The 12,215-nt window shown below is 45.8% G+C and overlaps 1 protein-coding gene across 3 annotated transcripts; it reads right to left on the reverse strand.

Moving 5' to 3' along the window:
- Positions 1–304: 304 nt before the first annotated feature.
- Positions 305–7,599, reverse strand: ubox5 (U-box domain containing 5). 3 transcript variants are annotated; one of them, XM_029678648.2, is made up of 7 exons: positions 7,459–7,599; positions 5,872–5,935; positions 3,846–3,947; positions 2,985–3,718; positions 2,061–2,836; positions 1,696–1,917; positions 305–999 (listed from the first exon to the last, which is right to left on the reverse strand). In XM_029678648.2, exons 2-7 carry the CDS (start codon positions 5,923–5,925, stop codon positions 788–790), a joined length of 2,100 nt encoding a protein of 699 aa, XP_029534508.1. In that variant the 5' UTR covers positions 5,926–5,935; positions 7,459–7,599; the 3' UTR covers positions 305–787. The 3 variants fall into 3 exon arrangements, with proteins under 3 accessions (XP_029534508.1, XP_029534505.1, XP_029534506.1); XM_029678645.2 differs by having other exon boundaries at positions 305–1,059; positions 7,459–7,598; XM_029678646.2 differs by having other exon boundaries at positions 305–1,059; positions 5,872–5,938; positions 7,459–7,598.
- Positions 7,600–12,215: the final 4,616 nt, after the last annotated feature.

The raw sequence follows: 12,215 nt of genomic DNA on the forward strand, positions 1-12,215 counted from the left end.
AGGTAGGTTTGTTCTGTACTGTACTGTCCACTGCTCAATGAGACAGCAGCTTGGCCCAGACACTCTTCTCTCCTAACCATTCTTTGTGACCGAACACACTTTTCCATTCCTCTCTGTACAGATCTACAATGGCAGCTGTGACACACTGACGCTACACTCTAGCCTTGGTTTAGCAAGACAAGTTGGAAAAGCAGAAACAAACACTCCCCGACCAAGCAAAGGGAAGGTTCTCAAGTTATGACAGTTGGGTGGGTATAAGTAGAACCCACATCACCACAGTGAATAATACAAACTAAAACACATATTTCAGAAGATGTCTGTAAACGTTTTAATGTGTTCTGTTGGGGACAGGGGTAGAGAAGCAGGGAGGGATTTTAAGTCATTGTTCATCAAAGCCCAATGGACAATAAAGAGTCCCATTGTAATCTGTGTTTCCTCCAATGTCCACAACTATTCTGCTGCTCACATGTGCAGTGAAGAGCACAGGCAGAGTGAGTGGGTGACTGCGTATCCATTGGTGGTTAAGAGCACACACATTTTCAGTGAGTTGCAGTAGGGTTGTTCAGTTCGTTTAAATTTTAGTCATTAAGCCGACGCTCTTATCCAGAGCAACTTACAGAAGCAATTAGGTTTAAGTGCCTTGCTCAAGGGTACAGACAGATTTTTCACCTAGTCGACTAAGGGATTTGAACCAGCAACCTTTCAGTTACTGGCCCAACACTCTTAACTGCTAGGTTACCTGCCGCCATAGCCCGTTCAGTGGTTAATGCGACACAAATCTTTCCATTCAGTGATGCACGTGTGTGATGTCACTGGAAGCGGCAGGGCTATGGCAGGTGGGACAGAGGATGTGATTGGGCATTGCTGTAGTGACAAGTGGGCGGGACTTCCTGTGTAGGCAGGGGCGGCACAGGAAGTGACCACAGGGCAGGCGATATGCTGATGGAGAGGTCGAGTAGACTGATAGAGAGCAGGAACAGGAACCACACCTGTTCTCACCTGGGAGAGAGAGAAAGGGAAGTGGGGAGAGAAGAGGGGGAAAGAGAGAAATAGGAAAAGCTAGAGGGTGAGAAAGAGGATGAAGGAGAGAAAGAGAATGCATGTATTGAGCAGTATGTACACCTTGAATGAGTCTGTTCACAGTTTGTATTTTATACTGACCACTTAATACTCCAACAACAAACACCATTTTAAAAAGGCTCTATCAACAAACTACATTAATTACAGCAATGGGAAGGAAGTTTGTATGGCGAGTCGAGGAGGATGAAGTATAAAGACAAATGTTAACCTATCTCTGCAAACCTGGGGTCACTGTTGGTAATGGCAGACCCTGGCCGTGACCCCACTCTCTGAGGGCATCTCAGGGAGAGTGGGCTATGCAAAAAACACATTTCCAATTCACACATGCGTATTAACAAACACTTTGGAAGAGTGAAACAGGACAAATAATCACCCACCAAATTCTTATTGTACTGTAGGTGAACATAATAACGACTAGAAAATAGTTGGTACAGTGTAATGAAAGTCCTTGGACCGCCTCTGACAAAGTGTTTTTCTCCCGGATACCTAGGCAACGTCGCACTACTTGACCGTCTTAACTTGTTCAACCAATGACTAGTCAACTCAAGAATTTCCCCGTCATGCATTCATAATCCAAGGAAGGGTTCAAACAGAGCCGCTAGAGGCTGTTCCTACCTGTTGGGGTGTCAGCAGGTGTGTCTGTGTGTTTGTGCTGGAGCTGGGGGGTTTGGGAGGGGTAGGAGGTAAAGGAGGGTCGACCCTGCAGGGCTGAGAGAAGGGCCTGGTCTAGACTGGCAGACAAACGCTGTTCTTGGTCTAGACTGGTAGACAAACGCTGTTCATAGTCTAGACTGGCAGACAAGCGCTGTTCATGGGAGCTACTGCTAGGAACTGTGGCTGGAACAAGAGGAATAACACAAAAACACTCGTAAGTGACACACATTCAAACACTTGACACAGCCAACCCTAAACAAAGGCCTTTTAACTAAACGCCAGAATGCAATGTTTTTGTTCTCACGCTTTTCACATTTACCACTCACCTGAGGAGATAGTGGGGTTTGCATCTGTTCTTGGTCTTTTCAAGTCAGGAAGTAGCTCCTTGGAGTGACCAGCACTAGCAGAGGCTGCTTTGGGTCCGGTGGGCTCACCCTTTCCCTTAGAACGGATCAGAGTGGCCCAAACCTCAAGCTCTCTCTTTCTCCTTGTCCCCAAGTCTGGCCCTCCCTCCTGGGAACTCACTCTATCCACTGCCCCTTCTTTAGGGCCAACTTTACCAGCGCACCGATCCTTCCCATTCCCATTCTTCGCCCTGTTGTTAAAAGCCCCAGTCCCCCTGTACTGCGTAAGCTGGCTCCTCTGTGTAATAACACTTTCTGCCCCTTTTTGGTTAGTCTGTGTGCGAGTCACACTGTTTCGGCTAAGTGTCCCCTGGTGGTTGGCTGACTCTACAGCAGCAGCAGTGGTGACAGCAGAGTCCCTACTCTCTCCAGTCCTCTGTGGAGGTATGAGTCTGGAGGGCTGCGGACTCTCACCATGGCCCTGCCTCCCAACCGCTCCATCCCTGACCTCTAACCCTGTCTGGAGCAAGAAGCGGTCGATGCGGCTCTTCAGGTGGGGGTTGGGGAGGGCCTGTGACTCAGGGACGAAGGGGACACCGGTGAAGGGGTCGTTGGGGACGCGACCCCAGGTAGCCTCCCTCCTCTGGTACTCCTCCAGAGTAGAGCTGTCCACAGACACTCCACTGGGCAGCAGCATGGGCAACAACATCACTTCCTGGGTCAGCGGGTCCAGGAACTCCTCAGGTACTTGCAGGAGGCTGGGGGTCAGAGAATAGAAAAGAGGAGAAAAATACATTAATATCCTCCCACAGATGACAGTTTTGCCTTTGGCTTTGTGAAAAGAGTTGCAATTCATCTGCCTCATACATTGTGTTGAAAACAGTCATTGTTTTATACACATTGTACCTAGTTGCTGTTGTCGTCTGTGACCCTGCCGGTGGTTGATTGACAGGTGAAGGCTGAGCTGATGCCAAGTGGCTGAGCCGTGGCACTGGTCTCAGGCTAGCGTTCTCATGAGTTATCCTCACTCTCTCCACCTCGTCTGGAGGGCAGCAGCGAGAAGGCAGCCCCCACACTGCCAGTGCCTTGAGCCCCATCGCGGAGGCACCCGCACCGTACGGCACTGTCACACGGAGCTGCTTCACAGAGCCTAGTGAGAGCGGGCCCCTGCTCCACAGCTCCTCTTGTCTACACCCCTCACGGGGTGCCGGGGGCAGGGAGGAGAAGGGAGGGCGCGGGCGGAAACAGGGATGGGAGAAACTGACGTGGGTCTCTTCTGTTAGTTCACAGCGTCCCACCAGGTGAAAAGCCCCCTGGCTGGTGTCTGTGTGGCTGTGCGTTTGGCCACGTTGGGTCCATTGCTGGCTCTTCTCCTGGCCTTGTAGACTATATTGTTGGGCCTGGAGGCTCCATTGGTGGCCTTTGAACTGGGCCTTGGCTTGGTCCCATTGCTGGCCCTTCTCTTGGCCTTGCTGGGCCTGGGTTTGGCCCTGCTCTAAGCTGTGATTGTGGGGGAGTGGGGGGTCAGAGCTGGTGCTGATCTCCAGCCTCTTGCAGGCCTGTCCTCGGTCCATGCCCCAGGGCCACAGCTCCACATCCACCCGACACACTTCCACCTGGAAGCCAAACTGCAGTGTCACCTAGAGTCAGACAAAGGAAGATTAGACAGATATACCCACCATGACCACTTCTCTAGAAAGAGATGAAGAAGAATAGGACAGTGATGTCATAATACACATCTCTAAATATTCTACAGCGTCAGCTCACCTGAACAGGCGGCCGCAGGAAGTACTCCAGCTTAAAACCCCGCCTCCGGACTGCTGGGTCGGCCGATAGGAGGTTGGTGACGTCGTACCCATCTGCACATAGCTAGATGAGGGAGGGAGGGAAAAGAATAGGGGCAGAGTGAGGAACGTGAGAGGGAAGGAATTGGAGGAGAGGGAGGTAGGGTTGAGGAAGAAGTATTTGGTATTTTATTAGGATCCCCATTAGCTGTTGCGAAAGCCGCAGCTACTCTTCCTGGGTTCCACACAAAACATTAAACATGACATGAATGCAGAACATTAATAGACAAGAATAGCTCAAGAACAGAACTACATACATTTAAAAGCAGTGAAGTGATGAGGGGGAGGAGTGAAGGAAGAGGCGACGGAAAGAGCAAACAGGAGAGGTGGAGAGTGAAAGGAAAGAGGCAACGGAAAGAGCAAACAGAAGAGGTGGAGAGTGAAAGGAAAGAGGCGACGGAAAGAGCAAACAGGAGAGGTGGAGAGTGAAAGGAAAGAGGCGACGGAAAGAGCAAACAGGAGAGGTGGAGAGTGAAAGGAAAGAGGCGAGCGGAAAGGAAAGAGCAAACAGGAGAGGTGGAGAGTGAAAGGAAAGAGGCGGAAAGAGCAAATAGGAGAGGTGGAGAGTGAAAGGAAAGAGGCGACGGAAAGAGCAAAGGTGGAGAGGTGGAAAGGAAAGAGGCGACGGAAAGAGCAAATAGGAGAGGTGGAGAGTGAAAGGAAAGAGGCGACGGAAAGAGCAAATAGGAGAGGTGGAGAGTGAAAGGAAAGAGGCGACGGAAAGAGCAAATAGGAGAGGAGAGTGAAAGGAAAGAGACGGAAAGAGCAAAAGGAGAAGAGGAAAGGAAAGAGGCGACGGAAAGAGCAAATAGGAGAGGTGGAGAGTGAAAGGAAAGAGGCGACGGAAAGAGCAAATAGGAGAGGTGGAGAGTGAAAGGAAAGAGGCGACGGAAAGAGCAAATAGGAGAGGTGGAGAGTGAAAGGAAAGAGGCGACGGAAAGAGCAAATAGGAGAGGTGGAGAGTGAAAGGAAAGAGGCGACGGAAAGAGCAAATAGGGAGGTGGAGGTGAAAAGAAAGAGACGGAAAGAGGGAGAAAGGAAAGAGACGGAAAGAGCAAATAGGAGAGGTGGAGAGTGAAAGGAAAGAGGCGACGGAAAGAGCAAATAGGAGAGGTGGAGAGTGAAAGGAAAGAGGCGACGGAAAGAGCAAATAGGAGAGGTGGAGAGTGAAAGGAAAGAGGCGACGGAAAGAGCAAATAGGAGAGGTGGAGAGTGAAAGGAAAGACGTAAACAGGGTGAAAAAGTGGAAGACTTATTCCCAGAAGAAGAATAACACCTAGCGAAGTGAGTATCAGACAACCCATAATATAAAGACCGGAACATAGCAAGGTCATCTGATTCAACCTCCCACACAGCACCTTGCTCCTCTCCTTCTCCTCTGCCACCTCCATCCTTCAACCCTTTCCTCCTCTTCTCATTCAAGCACACATCTCTCACCCTTTCTCCTCCACCTCTCCATAAAACCCAGAGGACAGAAAATGACCACAGTAGGTGAGAAGGGGGGGGGGAGACAAAGGGAAGATTGGCTTTGTGTTGTACTCCGGAGGAGGAAGAGGTAGAGTATGGAGTAGAGGAAGTGGTAGAGTATGGAGAAGAGGAGGAGGAAAGAGTATCTACATTTTTCCAATAAGAATGTTTATTTTAGATGTTAATTTAGAAGCATTTTCTCCCATTTGCTTTGACTAGGAATATAACCATTTGTTCAGATTGTTACACATCGAACCAACGTTAGTCAACAATCTATGGAGGGACATGGGGGATAATGTCAGCTCTGGTCCTTGCCAAACCTCGACTTGAAGTTCAGTGCGTACGCTTTTGGAGCCATATCCTGGGTTTGTCACTGCAGTGCAAGCATTATGGGTGATGAACGTTTTGACTTGACAACAAGGTACTGAACTTCAAGTGGCGTTTTGGCTACTCCAGTCCATAAAACTCAAATTGTTTTGTACCTTGTCACACTGGATGGTGGTCTTGAAATGTGGTAGGCAGAGATTCACCACCATGGTCTCACACCTGCTGAAATAAGAAACTAAAATCAATGTTTTCTACACTGGACATCCTACTCATGCTGTGGAATAGTCAAGTCATTCAGACAGCCAGCGCTTCTTTGCTGTGAACTCTGTGAAGAACCCTACTAATCACGTGTGGATGTATGAAAGAGATTATTCATAATCTATTCAATATGCCTAGATCTTTATTATCCGCTAAGGACAATGCTTGTGCAGCATTTTAAAAAAAATACATATATACACACAGCAAATAAACTGACAATGGGAATAATAAGATCAGGGTGTAGTGAATCATACACATGACAAAGTTCTATACAGGCAATCCTATCATTTGTGGAACGTTCCAACATGAATCGGTTCCAAAAACGTCGTAAACAACAAGGTTGCCAACAAACAACGCATACAAAGTTGTTTAGCAGCAGAATAAGATACCGGGTAGGGGGCGGGCTATTTCATTAGGTTTTTCACTCACCACGTTTATTCTGAAAAATGTCTGTCCGCACTCTGGTAGCCTATGGACAAACATTAAGAATAAACTACGTTGATGCCTATTCGGCAGCTAGTTGGCTAGGTAAATTAATCATGCTACTTTGTATGCGTTGTTTGTTGGCAACCTTGTACTTTACGAAGTTTCTGTAACAGATTCCTGTTGGAATGTTCCACAAATTATACCCACCCCGACAGGCTGAACGACATTGCTTCTTTTCAGAATTGCAATAACACTTGACCTCTCTCCACTGTGAGCTGTCAGTTGACCTTGCTTTAGAACGGGTGAATTTGATTTAGTCTCACGTCACAATAATAGTTAGCGTCAGGGGCTACTTCGGTAGTCTTTTGAGACATTGGGCAAGGGAGTCAACAATACAGCCCAACGTCCCAAAAAAACTCACGCAATTACTTGACTCAAGACAATACAACAATCTCATGGGGAGCAATGTGTGATGGTACCATAATGTTAGTTGACCCCGCCGTACTAACGTTACTATGGATGACTAACGACGGCGTTAACATTACATCCCAGCAATCCAAAGGATGACACACTTCATAATAGAACACAAAGACAAATGTCATGGCTTTCAGTCGAGAAAGCAATATATATATATATATATATAATACGATTGTATTCAGTAGACTAAAGTAGCTATCTGGAGTTCAATCTAGTCATGTTCAGTTAGCCTAGCTATTCCTCCACCACACAGATTAGTTAGCATATAGCTAGCTTACGTTACACAGAGCCATAGGTAACGCGTTAGCCTTCGTACACAGTAGTTACCATGTTTTATTCCACACACAAACTGCTGACTTATGACAGTATTCTGTACCTTATTTTGGCCCTCTCATCTCTAAAGCTAGCTAGCTATCGGTAGCTAGTACTTCATTGGTTACTTCCTAGCCGAGACCCGACGACTGGGTAATATAGCATGGCTAATTGCTTCATTGCTTGCTAACTGACGCTAGCTAGTTTTTGTTTACTGAACCCAGTCTAATTTCTTGCAGAAAGTTGGCCAGTACGCTAACGGAGCTCACCGTGTTTCCTAATGTTCTTGTAGACCAGCTCACACGAACTGTCTGAAAGAAATTCAAACGATGCAATCACTGGAACTTTTCTCTGGTTGGACCACTTTACATTTAGCCAAAACACTGGCTAGCTAATGGAAGGAAAGAGAGAAGGGACATATTACGGCGTCAACTATTTTCGCGATTGCCTGTATGATGTGGCCGAGAACCCCTGCTGCGTTCTCAAAAATCGTCTCTAGCACTATGATGCCGAAAGCATGTAGGCCTACAATGTAAAATCTGTTCCTTCAGCTTTTCTGCAATGAATGAAAGTATTTTCCTACATTGTAAATGGTTAATAGTTTCCATGTGGCAACAGAAGAATCAGAAAAGCAGCAGTGCCTTGGCAGATTTATTAAGCAGGGTGCAACTGCAGCCCGCAATTCTGGGCGTTCCTGCATGTGGGGATTCATGCATCTGCAGGAACCTCTCTTTATACTTCTATTGGTACATTTTAAGCTATGACTCCAGTACGTAGGCAGGGGACAGAGCCGCTCCAGTACAGTAGTATCTGCTGATCGTGTCAGAAAGACAGTGAGGCAACTGGAACAGGAGTGAGAGTTCAGATCTAGGACTAATGCCACAGGGAGAAAGACAGAGATGTAGTTAAGCCAGGATGTCATTGGGCCGCAAGAAAAGTTGGGAGAAGAGGAATATCGGGATTTCTGAGGAGGAATGGAGGGGGAAAATTAGTAAGAAGAGGTTGATTTGAATTTGAGGAAGATGGTGATAAAAATGTAGATGCAGTGTCGAAGAAGATTGGTGTCAAGCGCAAACAGAGTGAGTTGTGGCCAGCCTGAGTTCTGGAAGTGAATGAGGACGATTTAAATGAGGTGGAAGGTGTGGTGAAAAGCTTGGAGGCCTGAACATGGCATTGATGGACATGATAAAGAAGATTCTGATCCAGTAGGAGTGACATTTTTGGAGAAAGTGGATCCTAGCCTTTTGGCGGATCCATTTGTGGTTTCTGAGTGGGTGGAAAAGGAGTTGGGTGCAGTTGAATCAGTAAATAGGTAACCTGCAGTGGACTTGTAATATTTGTTTGTGTTTCTTCTGATCAGAGGTAGCGGGCGCTCCATGTCACGCAACTTGGGTCAAGATCTGTTTCTTGCACCATTGAAAGGAATGCTTTCTGTAGTAGCGTTAAGTGTGGAGGTGGAGCAATTGAAGTTGAAGATTCCTGGTGTTTGTGACGCCTGCTGTTTGGTGCGACACAGACGCAGCTGTGAGCGTGGTGAAACAGAGGAGTCACTGTCAGTCCTTTTGAGTCAGAGTCTTTACAAGACAAGGTCCTGTTAGGATATAACAGAACGGACTGAGCTGTTTCAGGTGCAACATTTATCGTCATGTCCCAGTAGTGTGTGGGAGGGAGATTCCAAGATCTGTGCAGAAGGGAGATTCCAGGAGATTCCAAGATTTGTGCAGAAGGGAGATTCCAAGATTTGTGCAGAAGGGAGATTCCAAGATGTGTGCAGAAGGGAGATTCCAAGATGTGTGCAGAAGGGCATAGGATGGAGGATTGTGTAGTTATCTGGATACATTTGTGTGTGTCAACTGTAGGGATGCACATGTTTGTTGGGGATCGGAAGTGTCCAGTGAGAGAGAGGCAGGTTGAGGTGGCTAGAGTCAGAGTAGTGCAGAAGGTAAGGCCTCCCGAGTGGCACAATGGTCTAAGGCACTGCATTGCAGTGTTGCAGTGTTGCGGTGTTGCTACACCCTGGGGTTTGATCCCAGACGTGACCGGGAGTCCCATAGGGCGGCGCACAATTGGCCCAGCGTCATCCGGGTTAGGGGAGGGTTTGGCTGAGGGTGCTTTACTTCACTGATCGCGTTCTAGAGGCACTTTGTGGCTGGCCTGGAGCCTGCAAGCTGACTCCGTCGCCAGTTGAACAGTGTTTTCTCTGACACATTGGTGCAGCTAGCTTCCGAGTTAAGCGTGCGGGTGTTACGAAGCAGCGCGGCTTGGCGGGTCATGTTTAGGAAGACGCATGACTCAACCTTTGCCTCTCCCGTACATGTTGGGGAACTGCAGCGATGGGACAAGATCGCAATTGGATATCACAAAATGATGTTGGGGAGAAAAAAGGGGTAAAGAGAGAAAAAAATAGTTGAGCAGAAGGTGTCAGGGTGAGGATTTCTGAGAGGATCCGTGTGAATAGTACATCTGTGCTTGCAACAGAAGGATAAGCCAATGAGTGATATACAGTGCATTCGGAAAGTATTCAGACCTCTTGACTTTTCCACATTTTGTTATGTTACAGGCTTAAAATTGATTAAATAAAAACAAATCCTCATCAATCTACACACAATACCCCAGAATGACAAAGTGTAACAGGTTTTTAGACATTTTTGCAAATGTATTAAAAATGTACATAGGTATTCAGACCCTTTGCTATAAGACTCAAAATTGAACTCGGGTGCATCCTGTTTCCATTGATCATCCTTGAGATGTTTCTACAACTTGATTGCCCCTTACACTTCACTGTTGTGATACCTGTGGTAAATTCAATTAATTGGACACGATTTGTTAAGGCACACACCTGTCTATATAAGTTCCCACAGTTGACAGTGTATGTCAGAGCAAAAACCAAGCCATGAGGTCTGTAGAGCTCAGAGACAGGATTGTGTTGAGACACAGATCTAGGGAAGGTTGAAGGTCCCCCAAAAACCATCATTCTAAAATGGAAGAAGTTTGGAATCACCAAGACTCTTCCTAGAGCTGGCTGCCTAGCCAAACTGAGAAATCGGGGGAGAAGGGCCTTGGTCAGGGAGGTGACCAAGAACCCGATGGTCACTCTGACAGAGCTCCAGAGTTCCTCTGAGGAGATGGAAGAACCTTCCAGAAGGACAACCATCTCTGCAGGACTCCACAAATCAGGCCTTTATGGTAGAGTGGCCAGACGGAAGCCACTCCTCAGTGAAAGGCACATGACAGCCAACTTGGAGTTGGCCAAAAGGCACCTAAAGGACTCTCAGACCATGAGAAACAAGATTCTCTGGTCTGATGAAACCAAGATTGAACTCTTTGGCCTGAATGCCAAACGTAACATCTGAAGGAAACCTGGCACCATCCCTAGGATGAAGCATGGTGGTTGAAGCATCATGCTGTGGGGATATTTTTCAGAGGCAGGGACTGGGAGACTAGTCAGCATCAAGGGAAAGATGAACGGAGCAAAGTACAGAGGGAGGAGGAGGAAACCTCAGACTTTGGCAAAGGTTCACCTTCCAACAGGACAACAACTCTAAGCACACAGCCAAGACAACGCAGAAGTGGCTTCAGGACAAGCCTCTGAATGTACTTTTTTTAACATGTATTTTAGAGGCTAAATCAGCTTTAATATTGCAGATAGATTGTAGCTCCCATCAATGTAATTGTCTGGAGCACTTCCAATCCCCCATATATTATTTTGCTAATATATATACTATATAGTACCAGTCAAAAGTTTCTACACCCCTACTAATTCAAGTTCTTTAGTTTTACTATTTTCTACATTGTAGAATAATAGTGAAGACATAAAAACTATGAAATAACATGTATGAAATCATGAAGTAACCAAAAAAGTGTTAAACAATTATTGTTTCCAGTACTTGCCTTATATTATCTCTCATGTATCGTCCATGTAAAAAACCTGTCTGATTAGAATGAATAATGTCCGACAATACCTTTTTAATTCTATGAGCTATACATTTTGCTTGAAGTTTTGCATCACAAAACTGAAGTTTAAGGGGCCTCCAATATTTTCAATGGACTGGATCTTTATATTTCCCACTTGTATCCTGTTTCAGGAAAAATGAAATCAGACCTTCTTGTTGAGTGTCTGATAATCTACCATTTACATTCAAGTTGTTAAAACATGCCAGTAATGGTCCTCTGAGTATATCAAAAAAGGTTTTGTATACCTCAACTGGTGTGCCATCCAGCCCTGGAGTTTTCCCATCCTCAAAGGCTTTAATTGCATCAAGAAGTTCCTCCTCTGTAATGTGGCCTTCACATGAGTCTTTCTGTACAGATGTTAATTTTACATTATTCATAGAAACAAATCCATACAATTAGCTTCGGTTAGAGGAGATGGAGGATACTGAAACAAAAACATTTGCTTAAAGTACTTTGCTTCCTCTTTCAACATTTGTTCAATCATGGGTAACAAGTTTCAGTAAATTATTTTTGGTAGCATTTCTGTTGAAGATTAAAATATAATTTGGTGCATTTGTCCCCATATTCTATCCAGTTTGCTTTATTTTTTATAATATATTACACTTGAGTTTCTTAAAGAAGTTACTCCGTTTCTTTTTGTTTTTCCTCTAATTTATTCTGAGCCTCTGAATGTCTTTGAGTGGTCCAGCCAGAGCCCGGACTTGAACTCGATCGAACATCTCTGGAGAGACCTGAAAATAGCTGTGGAGCCCCATCCAACCTGAAAGAGCTTGTAGTGTCATACCCAAGAAGACTCGAGGCTGTTATCGCTGCCAAAGATGCTTCAAAATGTACCAAGTAAAGGGTCTGAATTCTTATGTAAATATGACATCAGTTTTTATTTTTCATACATTTGCAAAAAATTCTAATAACCTGTTTTTGCTTTGTCATTATGGGGTATTGTGTGTAGATTGATGAGGGGAAAAAACTATTTATTCAATTTTAGAATAAGGCTGTAACGTAACAAAATGTGGAAAAAGTCAAGGGGTCTGAATACCTTCCGAATGCACTATATGCTTCAGTAAGGTTGGCT

The sequence above is a fragment of the Oncorhynchus nerka genome, linkage group LG13 (genome assembly GCF_034236695.1).
Source record: "Oncorhynchus nerka isolate Pitt River linkage group LG13, Oner_Uvic_2.0, whole genome shotgun sequence".
NCBI classification, from domain to species: domain Eukaryota; kingdom Metazoa; phylum Chordata; class Actinopteri; order Salmoniformes; family Salmonidae; genus Oncorhynchus; species Oncorhynchus nerka.

Bases quoted from the DNA above. Each gene is read 5' to 3' on its own strand.
- ubox5 (XM_029678645.2), bottom strand. From the start codon at position 5,925: ATGGTGGTGAATCTCTGCCTACCACATTTCAAGACCACCATCCAGTGT. The intron at 2,837-2,984 runs GTACAATGTGTA...TCTGACCCCCAG, and splicing joins CAGACGACAACAGCAACTAG to CCTCCTGCAAGTACCTGAGG. The intron at 1,918-2,060 runs GTGAGTGGTAAA...CTCTTGTTCCAG, and splicing joins AAACCCCACTATCTCCTCAG to CCACAGTTCCTAGCAGTAGC.